A 15106-nucleotide genomic window follows, 5' to 3' on the forward strand; every position below is an offset into this window, starting at 1 on the left:
GGTAGTTGATAGTGTCCTCTGCGTGTGTGTGTGTGTGGTGTGTGTGTGCATCGCAAAAATGCCTGAGAAAACCTGCATGTGCTATAAAACTTGCCTGAGTTTGTGTGGTGGCGGCGGGTAGTGTGTGTGAGTGCACAGTGGCAGCATGAGCGTCCCTTCTGTCTGAGTGTGTGTGTGCGATGATAGCTGTAAGTGAGTGGCCCCGAGTTTACACTAGTCCAAGTGAAGAGGTCAAGAGGATTATCTTAAAATATTAGCTGCCCTCTCACCCTTTCCTCCCTCGCTCTGTCTTCCCTCTCCCTTTTCTCTCCTCTCCTACTTCCTTAAAACAAACAGCACCTGTTGCACACACACACACACACACACACACAGTAGCCATTTAGAACAAACTGAATTTGATTTTCTTGAATTTACAAGGATAAAAATACTGATGTACCAGACAAGGTCTTTCTTGCCTGAATTTCCCAAGTTATTTTTTATTGTTTATACATTACTTAAAGGCTGACAGACATATTACAGAAAAAGTAAGTACATACTAAAAATCTTCACTTATCTCTTTAGAATCACCAGCTTGTAGATTTTAATGCCTATGTATTTTTTAAAATCACTTTTATAAATGTATATTGAATGTTATTTTTATGATTGATATTTCAGCTCCCTCAACTTGGTGCTTGTGTTCTCTAGTTCTTTTCTACTACACGTTTTTCCACCCCCGCTTAGACTGTACTGTCGCTCTACATGACATGGGCAGAGAAGGAAATTTATAAGTTCACGTCCCTTACCATTTGTCATTTTTAATCCTTCATTTTAAACACACAATTATCTAAAAACAAACAAAAAAAACAAACCAAAAAAACAAACAACACAAGACAAAAAAACACGTGCATGTGGATTATTCCAGCTAACAGCCCTAAATCTGCAGAAATATTACAATCTTTAAAACATACCACAGGGCCGGGTCACTATAAATTCACCCCCAGACGTCCTGCACACTGTATCCATATGAACTCATGTTACAGTTATTTTCGTTAGGGATTTCCCACCTGAATTGAGGCCTGCTGTTCATTTTCTGAAGTTTCATAAATCCTCCTTGTGAGCACTTGTCTGATTTAAGGCGACGACAGATACCCCCCCTCCACCCACCCACCCCCTCCGTCGCGCACGGAACTTGGATTTGTCCCCGGGCTGAGTCAGCTATCCCGCCTGTTTGCCACTGCGGGGCGTCTGGGCGCTGGAGCGGCGCCTTGAACCCTATGTTAGCCCCCACCCGGCGCTCCACCGCAACAGGCTGTCCGGTTTTAACATATACCCGGAGCCTGCATGGCCGTCATCTCTCAGCATTACGCTATCGCACACACAGGCGGCTATGAGGCATCGCCAACCTCCGCCTCTTCTTCCTTCTTCCCTCTTAAACCTGTGGGATGGATGTGACCTTTCTGGTGTATAATTCCCTACAACTGTAGCTCAAATATGAAGAAGGTTTTTTTTAATTAGTAATACTGAAACAATCAATTAACACTGTTAGAAATTGAGTGGAAAAGCCCATTATTTTAGTCATTATTTTTCCTCATGAGGAAATATTTAGATTTATATAATTAATATGACAACGTCCAGTGTGTACTACCTCAATACGGGCCTCTCTCTTGTTATTGGAAAAAAAAACACACTGGAATTGAGTTAAATTGAACTGAGAGAGAGAGTAACTCGAGCCCATGCTCTTCTTTGGTCCGCTGCGTCCGTTTGCATGTAATTAAATAGCACCGTGCGCACTTATCGGACTGATCTGACGGTAGAGTATCTAAAAGCGGTCCCTGTCCTGTGCACCTCTCCTCACCCCACCCCCGTACCCTTCCAGCTCTACCTCTCGGTAATTGAATTAGCTCGGTTTTAGGCACCGGGGGGTGGGGGGTTGGATGGAGAGGGGAGGGGCTTAGCTTTGTTCGAGCGACGCCCATTCAAATAATCTCAAACCAATGGGACTATCCCCCGCTCCTCCGTAACCAAACCCACTCTTTCAGTCGGCGTCTGGAGCTCGCCTTGGCGTTTTTTGCCCCTCACCTTCCCTGCGTGTCCCCGGCGTTTTAAATCCAAACACGAAAAAAGAGAGAGAGAGAGAGAGAAAGAGGAAGACGCAGACGCACATGGGAGAAGGCAAGATTTTTTTCATTCCTGCACGTCGCGCGATGGCTTATATATGAGGAGGACACTTTGGGATGTGGACATAAACAAGCTGTCTCCACGGCGAGAAGCGCATGAGAAAACACAACGCCGCCTCCGACACCGAGAAGGACTCCTCCCCACCTCGACCGTGACACCTCTGGTAAATCGCTGAGAGAGGATACCAGTCTCTTTTATTTCCACGCTGGAGTCGAAAAGACCCGAGTCTAACACTGTCATTCAAATGCCAGTGGCTGGCTGACTGACTCTATGGCTTTAAAAAGTTGCCTGGAGAACATGGACATCTGACGTGCGCCACACGGCGTCATTGGACACATTGAGCCTCTCTCTCTCTCTTTTCTCCATCACATCTCGGACTGACAAATCTCCCCCTCCTGCGCTTTGGGTATTGGAGTAAGAAGAAGTGTTCAGCAGTTGTCATTCGCCCTGACACAGGCTACATCCAGTAGCTCCCTGCAGAAGGGGGAACATTATCGCCACCACAGAAGACGCTGCCTGTTGTGCTGCGCATTTGTATGTGCTGATCTCACTGCTTGTGCATTAGAGGGAGAGAGATATTTTGTCAGCCTCACCACGGATTTGTCACAGCTGACATCCCGCATGAAATAAAGCCCGTGATTCATCTGGACCCTCGCCCTGCATCAGAGAGAGAGAAACGCAGTGACGCGTTGGTTTTTGTAACTTTACATTTCTGTTCAGCCTGAACAAGTGTCAGCTCAAGTCTCCCCCCCTCACCCCCTTTTCCTCTTTGAACGGTCACAGTTTTGCCGTCTCTTTTTGGTGTTTTCCGTGTGTTGTGCGCATTTGTATCCGTGTGGCAAACTGCGCCAGAAACGCGCGGCTACATGTGAATGAGACTTCGTCACCTGTCCCGGCTTGAAGCGCTCGTACAACTCGACTTGACTGACCCCCTCCTATCCCCCCTCCCCCCCGTTCCTATACACACACACTCTCACACACACACCGAAGAGGAATACGTGCCGAAGTTTTTGCTGTAGTGATGCTGCAAGTGGAAATGGTCCTCTTTGTCTGCCTGGTGCTGTTGATGTGTGTTTTTAGCCAGGAGCCCAGTTCCAAAGTGGTGGCCGACCGCTACGCTGTCTTCTGGAACCGGACCAACACCAAGTAAGTGGCCCTCACAAGCACACACGCACGCACGCCGGGGCAGGTTTACCGCGGAGAGTCGGCTATGTTCCGTCTCCTCGCATCTGCATGAACCGCGGGGTTTCGTAGGTTTGCTGGACCACATCAGTGTTTATTCTCCGCAGTGAGGGCATAATGCCAGTAGCTGTAGGTACAGGCTATGGTCGAGGACAGGAACAGGAGTGTAAAAAGGAAACAGTGTCTTTATTTTTTATTTTTAAATACGTGGCTGCTCATAAACAGCGCGTCCACCCCCCCCCAGGAGGAAACTATAGATGAAAACCGCGCGTAATAAGGCCTGGACATAACATTGATCGTCTGCTGTTGCATCGCTTTACTCGCTGTCAATATTGCTCAGATAAGGGAATTCACAGTTTCATTGTGAATTACTCAGCCATAGGTACAGGGAGACAGAACTGTAAAAGGCTATAAAAACCTGGAGCACTATCTTGTGTTGTTTCCCTGTCCGGCGGACTCTGGGCTGGGTATTTACACAACCCCACTGGACCCATTAACACCAGTATCTAACCAGTCTCCAAACACCAAACAGGTCCACATCAGCACAAATCCATAAAGTCCATTTACCTACTAAATGTGGCCGTTCATTTCCTCACTTGCGCACAGGCTCGGTGCCTTGATTTGAAAAAACTTAGCTTGTAGGAATACGGGCTAAACGTCTGGACCTGTGTAGTGAGACGGAAAAGCTTTTGTATGTGTTTCTGTGTTAAGGATATATATTGTGTGACTTCATCACTAGCGATACTAAATGTAGCCATTAAGAGCACAATCTTATCAGTCAATATTAAACAGGTCCTTCACGAGATTCAGTACAGTTACCATAATGTAATTTACAGGGCATTCAGCGGGCTCAGCACTTCTAAAAGTACCTAAAGGAGTGTTTCATGAATATTACAGAGGCAGGAGAATGACATAAAATGACAAACTCAGTAGGCTGAAGGCCAAGTGGAACATTCTGGTGATTTTACGTTAGAATTTGTGGGTGTTTATGGCTCTTAAGAGCTTTTTTAAGTTAACATTTAATCCTTAACATAATCACTGGCTGATTTTTTTTATGTAAGGAAACGTTTCCTTGAGAAGTTGAGCAAATTGTAATTCTCAATTTAATTAAATTCAGAAATCTTCAAGCCAAAACAGCCTATTAAAAAAACTGAACAGAATCATAATGTACTGTGGTATATATGGATACTTGTGTTTTTTGAAGCACACTACTGTAAATAAAAAAAAAAAAAGAGAAAATGAAATTTCATCAAATAATAGATTTATTTGATAAAATGAAACTTAAAGAATGCAAATAAATTCTGGAACATAAATCCAAGTGTAGTGGTATGAAACCCTGAAAGGGTTCATTTCAGTAAGTGTAATAGTGGCTCTGCAGCTGTGAAAACCAGTGACTTACCCTTTAAAAACTTTTGAAAACTTTCACTATGTGTAACAGTGTGCAGCTTCTTAATGCTAAAATGAACAAAGTTTCCCTAAATGAAATTTTACACATTGTTTTTCCCATTTTTTTTGCATCAGTGAGGATAAATAGTTACTCGTTCACAAGTCTAGAGCCACATTGTCCTGACCTAATGTCTCAAATATACACACAAGCATATATATTTATATTTTTCAAAAAGTTATTTTAAATACTGAAAGATTGTAGGAATTAAAAGTGTAGTCTTTTCACTTTTCATTTTAATAAAAAGACAAGTGTGTTCAACATAATAAGACTCAGCAAAACTCTGTTAGTAGTGAAGTGAAGATTTTATGTGCTGTCGACGCAGATGGGCCACACTAGGAGACTTCAGCAAAGTTAGAATAAAAAGTTTCGCAGATGTGCCTCAATCCTCCTTGCGACAATCCAGCCTTGAGACAACCTCAGTACTCAGTGTACATGTTTGTCGAGACAACATTTCCTACTAAAAGTCCCTCATGGAGTTAGACTGTACAGCCTTGTCTCGGGCTTATTAAGTCTAAACACTGCCGGTGGAGTTTACAGAGATCTTTCACTCAACTGCCAACGGCACTTAGTATTTGTTGAATAAAATCCTCAGCTTACCCTCCAAGTGCGCGCAAAGCCATTAATAGCACACGCTGAATTTGTTGCACAACTATTTATATTCAGTTTGAAGTTTGGGAAAACATGATTTATTGCTTGAAGCAATTAGTGGTCAGGGGTACAAACGGAGGGCTGACTGTGAGCGCTCTCCTGAAGTCAGGGCCAGTCTAGCAGGGTGCGTAGATTCTCGGCCTGATATACCATAGACCATGACTGTTGCGGTCTTGGTGTCTACTCCCGACTTACTCTGGCTGTTTATTTATGGATGGCTTTCTTCAATGGAGGCAAACACAATTTTGAGTTAAATCTTGATTTCTGCTGGTGATAGACCTACTTTAATTAGACTGTACTTTTTTTTCCCGACAAAAAAAAGTTTTGACTTGACTGGCTGCTCAGTTAACTTGATATCTTCCAGATGTGCTGACAAGTTTTCTCAGTTTCAGTGAAGGAAAAAAAAAGTGTATTTAGAAAAAGGGAAATTTAAAGTAAATCCACTGTTAATCTCAGATCTGTCACCCGAACGCTGAGAGAAAGAGAGAGAGAGACAGGGAGAAATCGAGAACTTTGTGATCCACTAGTCTGCATGCATGCTGTGCCTTTTACGCTCTCTGTGTCCCCAGTAAAATCTCAGAAATAGATAGCTTCCTGAGCCTCATCTGTTTCTGAGGCTCTGACTTGCCTGAGGAAAGGAAACAGGTTTTCAGAGAGGCTGTAATGCTGCTAACACCAGTCACTCCGTTCTACTTACTCTAAATAGAGTTTGCTTGACTCTCACCCCTGTGGGGCTGAGGCAGGAAGCCAGAAAGGTAACATAACAGCAGAGAGGAGACGGAGAGAGGGAGAGATAGCAAACTTGTCTTATTGATGACTCAGTTGATAAATATTGAGTCCCTTTCTTCATGCATTACTGTAGAAAGCTGGTGTGGCACTGTCACGTAACTTGCCTTGCGTCTGCCTTTGTTCTGAGGCTTCCCAGTCTCACCGAAAGTACGGCTGCGCCCCATGAACACAAACAAGTCACATTTACAAGTCCCATGTCACGTTATGAAAGCAATAAATTCAAATTAATAATGTAATTTGTCATAATTAATATGAACAAGCAACTTAAAGGATAATTTCAGTGTTTTTTCTTCTAGTTTCTCATTCTTGCATTTTGCATTCTTTCTCGTTGGTGTGTGCACACAGTCAATCTTGTTTTACTACCTCCAGAGGAAGCCATTTGCTGCCATTCATTTTTGCACAGTATGAAATCGCAGCTTCCACAGACTTGAAAATTGCCCAAGCTAGATAATCCATCACACTGAAACTGTGGTTTGAGTTGGGTTTTGTCACAAAATGTGTTTTGCTTTCAGTTCATTGTACCCAAGTTGGATATTTCACATCAGTGACTGCAATATGTCATGCTCTGCCTGCTTATTTAATCACCTGAAATGCACACAGAAATGAAAGCTTGTACATGAAAATTCTGGCTACTTAAACTCCTAACTTTGTCACATCTATTTCACTTTTTGTGAGGGGTCTAACTACAAATAATTTGAAGTTTAAAACAAAAAATAAGGATTTTAAAAGTTAACAAAATAAAATAAATATTACTTTGTGTCAGTGTATGTGGTGAAAGTGTGAAGTAGATGTAGACTAAAATAAATGACATGGCTAGAAACTCAGGATGTCAATTCTGCTGTTGTTTGAGTAACTGGTAGACAAAACAAACTGGTGTGGGAACTTTTACAGCTTGGACAGTCAGATATATCGAACAGGGGAATCTCAGATAAGGGCTGTTTGTGTCCGTAATTGAACTTTTCGTTGGCAAAAATGTTTTTGCTCGTTAGAATTTCTTCTATTTGGTTTTCCAGCGGTCAGAATTACAAGCAATTGGTAGATTAGTGTGGAATTTTATCGGTTTACAGTATCGTAATTTGCGTTAGTGGTGCCACGGTTGTTTCTGCTGGGTGTTTGTGTTGTTGGGGACTTGGGTAGGGGCTGAAGGGGATTTCCTTGCTGTTTTGTTGGCTTCATTCCACTGTTGTGTTTCACAACTCCAGCTTGAGACCAGAAGCTTGCGAATTTCTTTATTATTCTGAATAACACTCTTATCTTCTCGTTTGTTTACCTATATTGCTCTTTCTTTCTCGCTCGCTCTCTCTTTAACACATCCACTCTTTCGCTTTTAGTTTTCTGCTTGTGGTTCAGATTTTAGAGCTTTTGTCACACTACCCTAATTTACATGTTGAGTGTTTTGTCCATCAAAAAGTTATTTTTAGGGCCAGTTTAGAGAAGCAGAGGAGAAATTTTGAACTTTCATTTGTCCTGAGTTCCATCAACTTGAAATAACTTAAAATACAGGGACATTTCTCTCTGTGGATTCCGCCCTCTGCCTCCTCGCTGACTGTCTTTGCTTGTGAGTATTTATTCTAATGAGGGGACAGACAGTTACTCTAATGATGTCTCAGCTGTAATGCCGAAGAGACGGCCCTCCCCCCCGCCTGCCCTTTCCTCTTCCCCATATCCCCCCTCGCCATTCTCCCGTGTCGCCTCCCAGTGCTCTGCCTCTCCCTCTCTCCCTCCCTCTCTCTGGTGTGTCTCTCCTTTGCCGGGGCTCAGAAAATGAATGAATACAATTAGATATTTCAGGAGTCCCTCCACGGCTGATGGTGGAAAAAGACACGCAGAGGTCACGCGAACACTGAGAGGAGCTCAGGGAGAGGTCATGCACATACAGCGAGGAATAACGAAGCAGAAAGTTGGCCCGTGAATGACAAACTAGTAACTACAACTCTCCTTGAAGTGGAGGGTGTTATTAACATAAACAGTTTGATGCGGTTGTGGTCATGCAAATTGCTCAAGGTGATATGTGTTTTGCTGCATAATTTGTAGTGCAACAAACGGGAAGCGTTTTTTTTCTAATGTGCTTCCTTGTGCGTCGTTTTCACATTTTCATTCCTCCAATGTGCTGTAAGTGGAGGCCTGTAACTAGATGAGTGGTTGTGTCACTGGTATCAAAGACAACTTTCTTTTGTTGCAGTCATGTCTTTGTCTGTGCATGTTTTTGTCTTTGAGTGTGCATGTGTGTGTGTGTGTATGTGTGTGTGTGTGTGTGTGCATGGGCATGCAAAGTACCAACTGAGCCATGAGGTCATATAAGGCTTGTTTCCTCTCCCTCAGACTCATAGATACCCGAATAATTACATATTTCTCCTTTGGACCTCTCATTACCTGTCACAGACCAGTGGAACATGAATAAAAGTCTTGTCAGTCTGTGCCTGTATTTGTGTGTGTGTGTAAATGGTGGCTGAACGCTAATAAAGGCATGTACGCATGGAAGTGGAAAGTTAGTCCATACACCCATCTGGCTCTAACAGATGTGAAAATTGTATATTACAATATTAACTTTTAATTATAATCAAAATTCTGATAACCTGTAATTTTTAAAGTCAATTTGATTTTACCTTTGATTGCTAAAGTGGGTAGTTTTTGACCCCATGCTAGTCCCTCCTGTCCTCCTTATCATTTTTATACTAACTTGCTTGAAACTGTGTTTCACTCTCCCCTGCTCTGGCTATGGCTCCCTCTCTCCATCTCTGTCTGCAGGCTGATTAGTTCTTGTTAATGACCCCTTTGCTCTGTCATTCTTTTATGCCTGTGGCACTGGCAGGCACAAGCACCGTCCTAGCCGCAGGGACAGCGAGTGTAAGGGGACACACACACTCACACACACACACAAAGGCAGCGAGGGAGAGGATATAGAAAAATAAACACGCGACCTGACGGAAAACCAGCAAACTGTAATGATGGTGTTGTGCGATGTAATACTTTTATTAGGTTTAAATGGCACTCTGTGTTTTCTCACCAGACCTGTAAATGCACTTTCCATTTAAATTAGATTTTTTTCTATTAACTAGAAAATGAGCCCAGCAGGCAGTAGTCAATGCTTAGTCAATGTGCTTGGCAGAGCAGCTGTTCTTCAGCGTGCAGAGGGAGAGGGGGAGGACTCTTGGCCGTGACCCTTGTGGAGGTGCTATGCGGCGGACAGAAGCAGCCCTGTCGTTGGGGGTGCCTGGTGGGCAGGCTGTAGTCTTGGATATGCTAATTCTAGTGAAGTAAAGGCAGTCTACAACTACGTGTGTGTGTGTGTATATATATATATATGAATATTTTTTTTTCTTACTTTTGTACTCATTTATTTAAAAGTAATATTTTTTTCTTATTAGATTAGGTTATGTTATTAGGTTTTTTTGTAAATAGCTGCACTGAACTCCTTTTTGAATAATTGATGCTGTTTTTTGACCTTCATTTAAGTGATTTATTTACCTGAACACAATATCAGAGAACCTGTGTTTGCTCATGATTAGATAAATATTGCCTAGCCTGACCAAGGTTAACTGTGTTAAATTGGTACTAAGGACCTTAAAAATACCACCATCATTTTAAATGTTAGGCTATCTACCAAAGAGTGGACAGGATCTCCTATTATACTGACAGAAATGGACAATGGCAGCTTCGTTCCAGTTGCCCACATTTCGCTCCCTTGCCTGAGGAACCAGATTTTTAATGTTGAGGTTTTTGTTTTCAGAGTAATCACTCCAAGGTCAGATGGAGTGCTGAAACGCTGCTATCAGCTGAGCGATCTGTCTTTTAGCCCTCATTCGACCCGTGGCTTTCAGGGGATCGCTCCGTATAGCTCTACTTGGAAACAATAAAGTATTAACCAGCTTATGCAACACCCACATGTGCATAGCTTGATGCAAGACTCATATTCTGCCATGAGAACGATAAAAATATATTTTTTCCTTACTTGCTAGTTGTTTGCCTTTCTACTAGATGCATGTGTTTATTCTGGGGCAATTTTTTTCTCTATGCCTGCTCTCACAGTCTCAGATTCACTCAAAATTTCAAAGTTGTGGGGAAAGTTTTTTTTCCCCCAATTGTTTCTTTATTTTTCCTGAAGTTACTTTGTGCCACCCCAGAGCAGCTGCGGGAACCAAAGTCCAAAGCTGTATTTTTACTGTGAACACCCGAGTAGATTTGTAGCTCATATGAGCATAGCAGACAGAGACAGAGAGAAAAAACGATTTTGCTGTCAGGGTTAATTCAACTCTCATCACAGGAAAGCCCATGTTTCATTGAAAGACCCAGAAAAGGAGTGATTAACAGGAATACAGGACTGCTCTCAGGTCCAATAAGGGTCAAAACGCCAGTTCAGGAATCTTGCTATCGTGTATTATAGGTCCTCGTTTGTGGCTGAAAATGGCGCTACCATATCCGTCTTCAGCTCGTCTGCTCTCCTCTGTAAGATGGAGGCTTAGAAGCAGCTGTTACTGTAGTAACGCTTCGTTGATCTATCTCCCCTGACCAGAAAGGGGCGCTACTGAGAGAGGTCTGATAGCCTCTCGTGCCCTCTGCTCTCAGCCCATGGCATTTCCAGTGTACAGTTGGACAGAAAGCTACATTTGCTTGATTTAAACCAGCTCTCTGCTTTGGTTGATTTGACATCGTTAAATTCATTTACTGTCAAAGTCATATTGTATTTACAGGAACTTACACTACAGCATGTAAAGGCTGAAACGTCTGATGGGTTTCAATTTTTTTCTCTCCCTTTTCTGTCACTGTTCACAATTCAGCTGGAAAATGTGACGGGAACGATTGAGACTGTTCACTTTTTTGCCAGACACATTTTCCACAGATAATTCCTTTCATGGTAGGCTGGCTTCGGACCTTACACTGCCGTTTTCCTTATTTAACTTTGGGGGGCTGCTGCGGGGGAGAGACTGGATGTTTTTCTAGCTGGACAGCAGTGTGGAGAATAGATCCCAGAAGAGAACACATCTCCAGCTTGTGAATAAAGACCTAATTGACGGGTTGTAGCCCGTTGTAAATGACTCATGAGGTAATCTGTCTTCACAGACAGACTGAGAAACACACTGGGACTGTACAATTGTGTGGTCTGCTTTCCCTTTGGGATTGAGAAAATCTACTAGTTTTATATCCAAATATTTATATCCCCAAATAGACATTTTAGAAGTCAGAAAATGCTTGCTTTTAGCTAGAGATGGTGTTATCACCCTCTCACCTGTATGTGGTGAATATCCTGGGATGGCTTGCTTGGCCTCTTGTGTTTTCGTTTGGCGTTTCTTTGTTTACGTTGGCACAGTTATGGAAAGGTGAGGTGAATTCGGGTGAAAGGACTAATTGATTCCCTGGCCTTGTTTTCAGTATGAACACCTCTTTGTAAAATTCCCACTGCCGCAATGGGTTTTCCACTGCCATAAATATAAATAAACAAACAATCAAACAATGTAGCTTTCACTTTGTTCAGTCTACCGTTGTGGCGAGACGTGCCAATAATAAAGTAGCTGCATTAGCCTGTTTGAATTGACAGTAGAGAAAAATACTAGCAACCAGTGCCTCCCCCCCACCTCCCACCCAATACCGAGCCATGAGACTGAAAGGCGGCCATTGTTCTGTTCTCTCTGTCCACTCCACATAGTCGGGGCTGAAAGTAATGCATGCGCTTTAAACGGAGGGAGAGGGAAAAAAAAGGGAGGGCAAAGGAGAGGAGTGAGGGAGAATGGTGTGAATGGTGGGGGGGAGCACAGCTGAAGTTGTAGTGAGGCTTTCAGACAGAAAAAGGGAGGAGAAGGAGGAGTATAATACGAGCGCCAGACACGAAGGGAGAGGCATGTAGTAGTAGCCAGGGGTGACACGGTGTGTGGAAAAGAAGAGGTGGCAGTTTCCCTCATTTCCAACTAGCCTTATCCATCCTCCCTCATCTCCACATCCAGATCATCATCATCAACCCCCCCCCCCCAATGCTGCCTCGCCTTGTGGTTGGTTGGTTGGTTGGTGGTGGTTCTCCAGGGATACACATTCTGGGTTCTCACCCCGAGGAGGTGTTGTCTTTGCGGCCCGGGTTTAGTGACACTGGGGCTATTTTCTACAGAGACAGGATTAAGCCTGCTCAGGTTTAGACCCCTGCTTTGTTTCCTCTGACACTGACGACTCCCACACACAGGGCTGTGTTTACTTGGGAGCTGGTGCTGTGGTGCTAAGTTGCATCTCATTCTTAACTGCTGTGACATATTGCACACGGTGCCCTTGAAAGTGAATTTTCCACTGAAATGCATGTATCTCAGTTGGAATGCCGGGGTGTGTGTAATGTAGCGGTTTAATGGAGGGTTTCATTCCAAAATGCTATATATCTGCCGTGGAGACAAATTGGTACAAGAAGAATGAGCTGTTTTTGTCCCCAGAAGTAGATCTACTTTGCGAGTGAAGGTCATAAAATGATGTGTTTCCTTTCACTGTGATGAATAATGTAGATAATTATGCATGATTGTAATTCAAATGGTGGATATCTCATTTTGAAACAAATCTCTTCATATTTGTCTTTGTCAGCATGTCTCTAGCTGCATCACTTTTAGGGCTCGGGGTCTAATAAGGCCAAGTGGGATTTTGACCAAAAATGAAATGGAAAATTTAAATGATTTTTTGAAATCTATCATACTGTATATTAAAAGCATCTCATGTCCACATTTAAAATCAGCTAAACTGAACTTCAACGACTACTACTTTAGCAATGAAAAGCTCTTTTTCAGATCTAGTCTCCTGGCTACAAGCCCTTTATTAGGCAACAGATGCTTGTCTGATCTGAGCTCTAAGAAGAATCTGGAATCAAGCAGATAATAAATCATGTTTTAAAATGTAGAACACAGAACTGAATCTGATGTCTTCGGTTGGATCTGGGTTTGATGTTCAGAGCGAGTGTTTTGTGTTTGTGTGTATCCGTGTTAGTGTCCCTACGTGCAGACATGTCCATGTGCCTGTTGGAAACTCACGCATTTACACATCTGCATGGTTATTTGTGTGCATTTCTAAGTGTGTGTGTGTGTGTGTGTGTCTGTGTGTGTGTGCGCGTGTGTGCGTGCGGTTATCCTGAGCCGACCTCTGCTTGGAGCCCTGCTTTAATGAAGCAGCAGAAACACACACCCTTTACTATAGCAGAGCACAGCACTATTCTTGACCCAATTCTCTGAGCCTGCTCCTCTGAGAGCTGCTTGATAGGTTTCCCATTTTGTGAAGTTACATTGTGTATGTGTGTACGCATGCGCATGTGTGTGTGTGTGTGCGCGCGCACATGTCAGTCTTTGTTTATGTGTTGTGGTTAGTATTCCTGTGTGAAACTGTACTGAGTGTGGTTTTTCCCCTGAAGGGAAAAACGATTGATCCCCAGAATGTGTGATAAATCCCATCTTCACCCTTTCCTCTCATCTGAGCGCAGCTTTGACTGGTCTGGCTTACTCCGAACATTATCCCACATAACCAAATATGACACCCCAAAGAACATAGGCTGACAAACACACACACGCACACATCCACGCACACATACACCGCTCTCGTTTGGACGGGCAGTTCATTATTTCTTTGGTGAGGTTCAAGTTGCAGGAGATGTGGTATTTATTCTGGTTGTTTATTTTCTTCCTCTAAATCAGCGAGCAGTGAGCCTTGGAGTGCAGCAGCCTTTGAACCGCGGCCTATCCCATGACTGCAGCCCTGGGTATTAACCCAGAGCCACTGAGAGGCTTAAAAAGCCATCAGCTCATTGTCCAGAGACACAAAAACCCCCTTCCTCTAAAATCCCCCCCCATCCTTCTCTTCTTTTTTCCTCCTTCCCTCCTTTCTTAAGAATGCCTTGAGCTGGCCTCTGCTGGCATTCATATTAATCAGTTTTAAGGGTCTAATGAGATAAGTGAGACTTAAGGGGAGTCCCCAAAGTGGCCTAAGCCCTCCGGATAAACAGAGGTGATGAGCGCTGCCTATGGCTACATCCTCAGGAGTGTGTGTTTTTCGCCAACATTGTCATGCATACAAAAGTCTTTAATGTGCTTAATCTCACTGCTGAGCTTTGAAAACCAAAACATCAGTAAACTAGATTTATTGAAGACACAATCATCACTTTACCTCTTCAGTGGTGAGGCGATGATGAAATGGTTTGGTGATTTTGGTCTGGTTCTGTGACAGTTAAGGGGCTGAGAAGCTACTGCATCTGTGAATTTGACCACCATCAGATCTTTTACTTGATAACTCCCTCCTTTGTCTTAACCACCCCTTCCATTTCCCCCCAGCTCATGCCCCCTGTTCCTTATCCCGCCAAGTTTCCCTGGAATATAGGGCAGTCGGTTTCCTCCCGCTCTTTTCCTCTTCGTGTCATGTTGTGCTCTTTTTCTGTTTCCTGTCCTCCCTCCTCTCCTCTCTCCTGTCTCTGGGATTACCGATCTTTAACTGTACTGTCCTTGTTTGTGGCTCTAGGGGTCCCTGCTGAGGTGACCCAGCATGCCCACTGTCAGCATTAGGCTCAGTCTTGTGGCTACAGTACTTGACTGACTGACACCTATACTCTCTTTGCTCCTTGTTTTTCTGTCTGTTTTTTCTTTTCTTTTAATCTTTTTTAAAAACACGCACCACCCTAACCCCCTTCCCATCTCTACTTAAGCTCACAACTCGACGACAGAGAGACAGACCTACAGTGTGTGCATGTGTTTGTGTGTGTGGCACTAGCCAGACACAAAGACTTAGGTATGGCAACCATGTCTCAATCAGTTTTTGCTTTGAAATGTTCAGAATCTAAGATATTTAAAAATTGTATTAATTAGGTAACTGTGATTAAAGCTACTCAGTAAGGATAATCTTTTTAGGCAAATTAAAAAATCTATAATAGTCTACCCATAG

At 43.3% G+C, this 15106-nt stretch overlaps 1 protein-coding gene across 2 annotated transcripts in view; it reads left to right on the forward strand.

Moving 5' to 3' along the window:
• The first annotated feature begins 1974 nt into the window (after positions 1-1974).
• Positions 1975-15106, forward strand: part of efna5b (ephrin-A5b) — a 94778-nt gene continuing 81646 nt past the window's right edge. Inside the window, exon 1 of one of the 2 annotated variants that reach the window (XM_018675047.2) lies at positions 1975-3303. In XM_018675047.2, the coding sequence (XP_018530563.1) occupies positions 3179-3303 (125 nt within the window). In that variant the 5' untranslated portion in view covers positions 1975-3178. The remainder of the gene's footprint in view (positions 3304-15106) is intronic. The other variant, XM_018675038.2, reaches the window with a different exon arrangement.

The sequence above is a fragment of the Lates calcarifer genome, linkage group LG13 (genome assembly GCF_001640805.2).
Source record: "Lates calcarifer isolate ASB-BC8 linkage group LG13, TLL_Latcal_v3, whole genome shotgun sequence".
Taxonomy (NCBI): domain Eukaryota; kingdom Metazoa; phylum Chordata; class Actinopteri; family Centropomidae; genus Lates; species Lates calcarifer.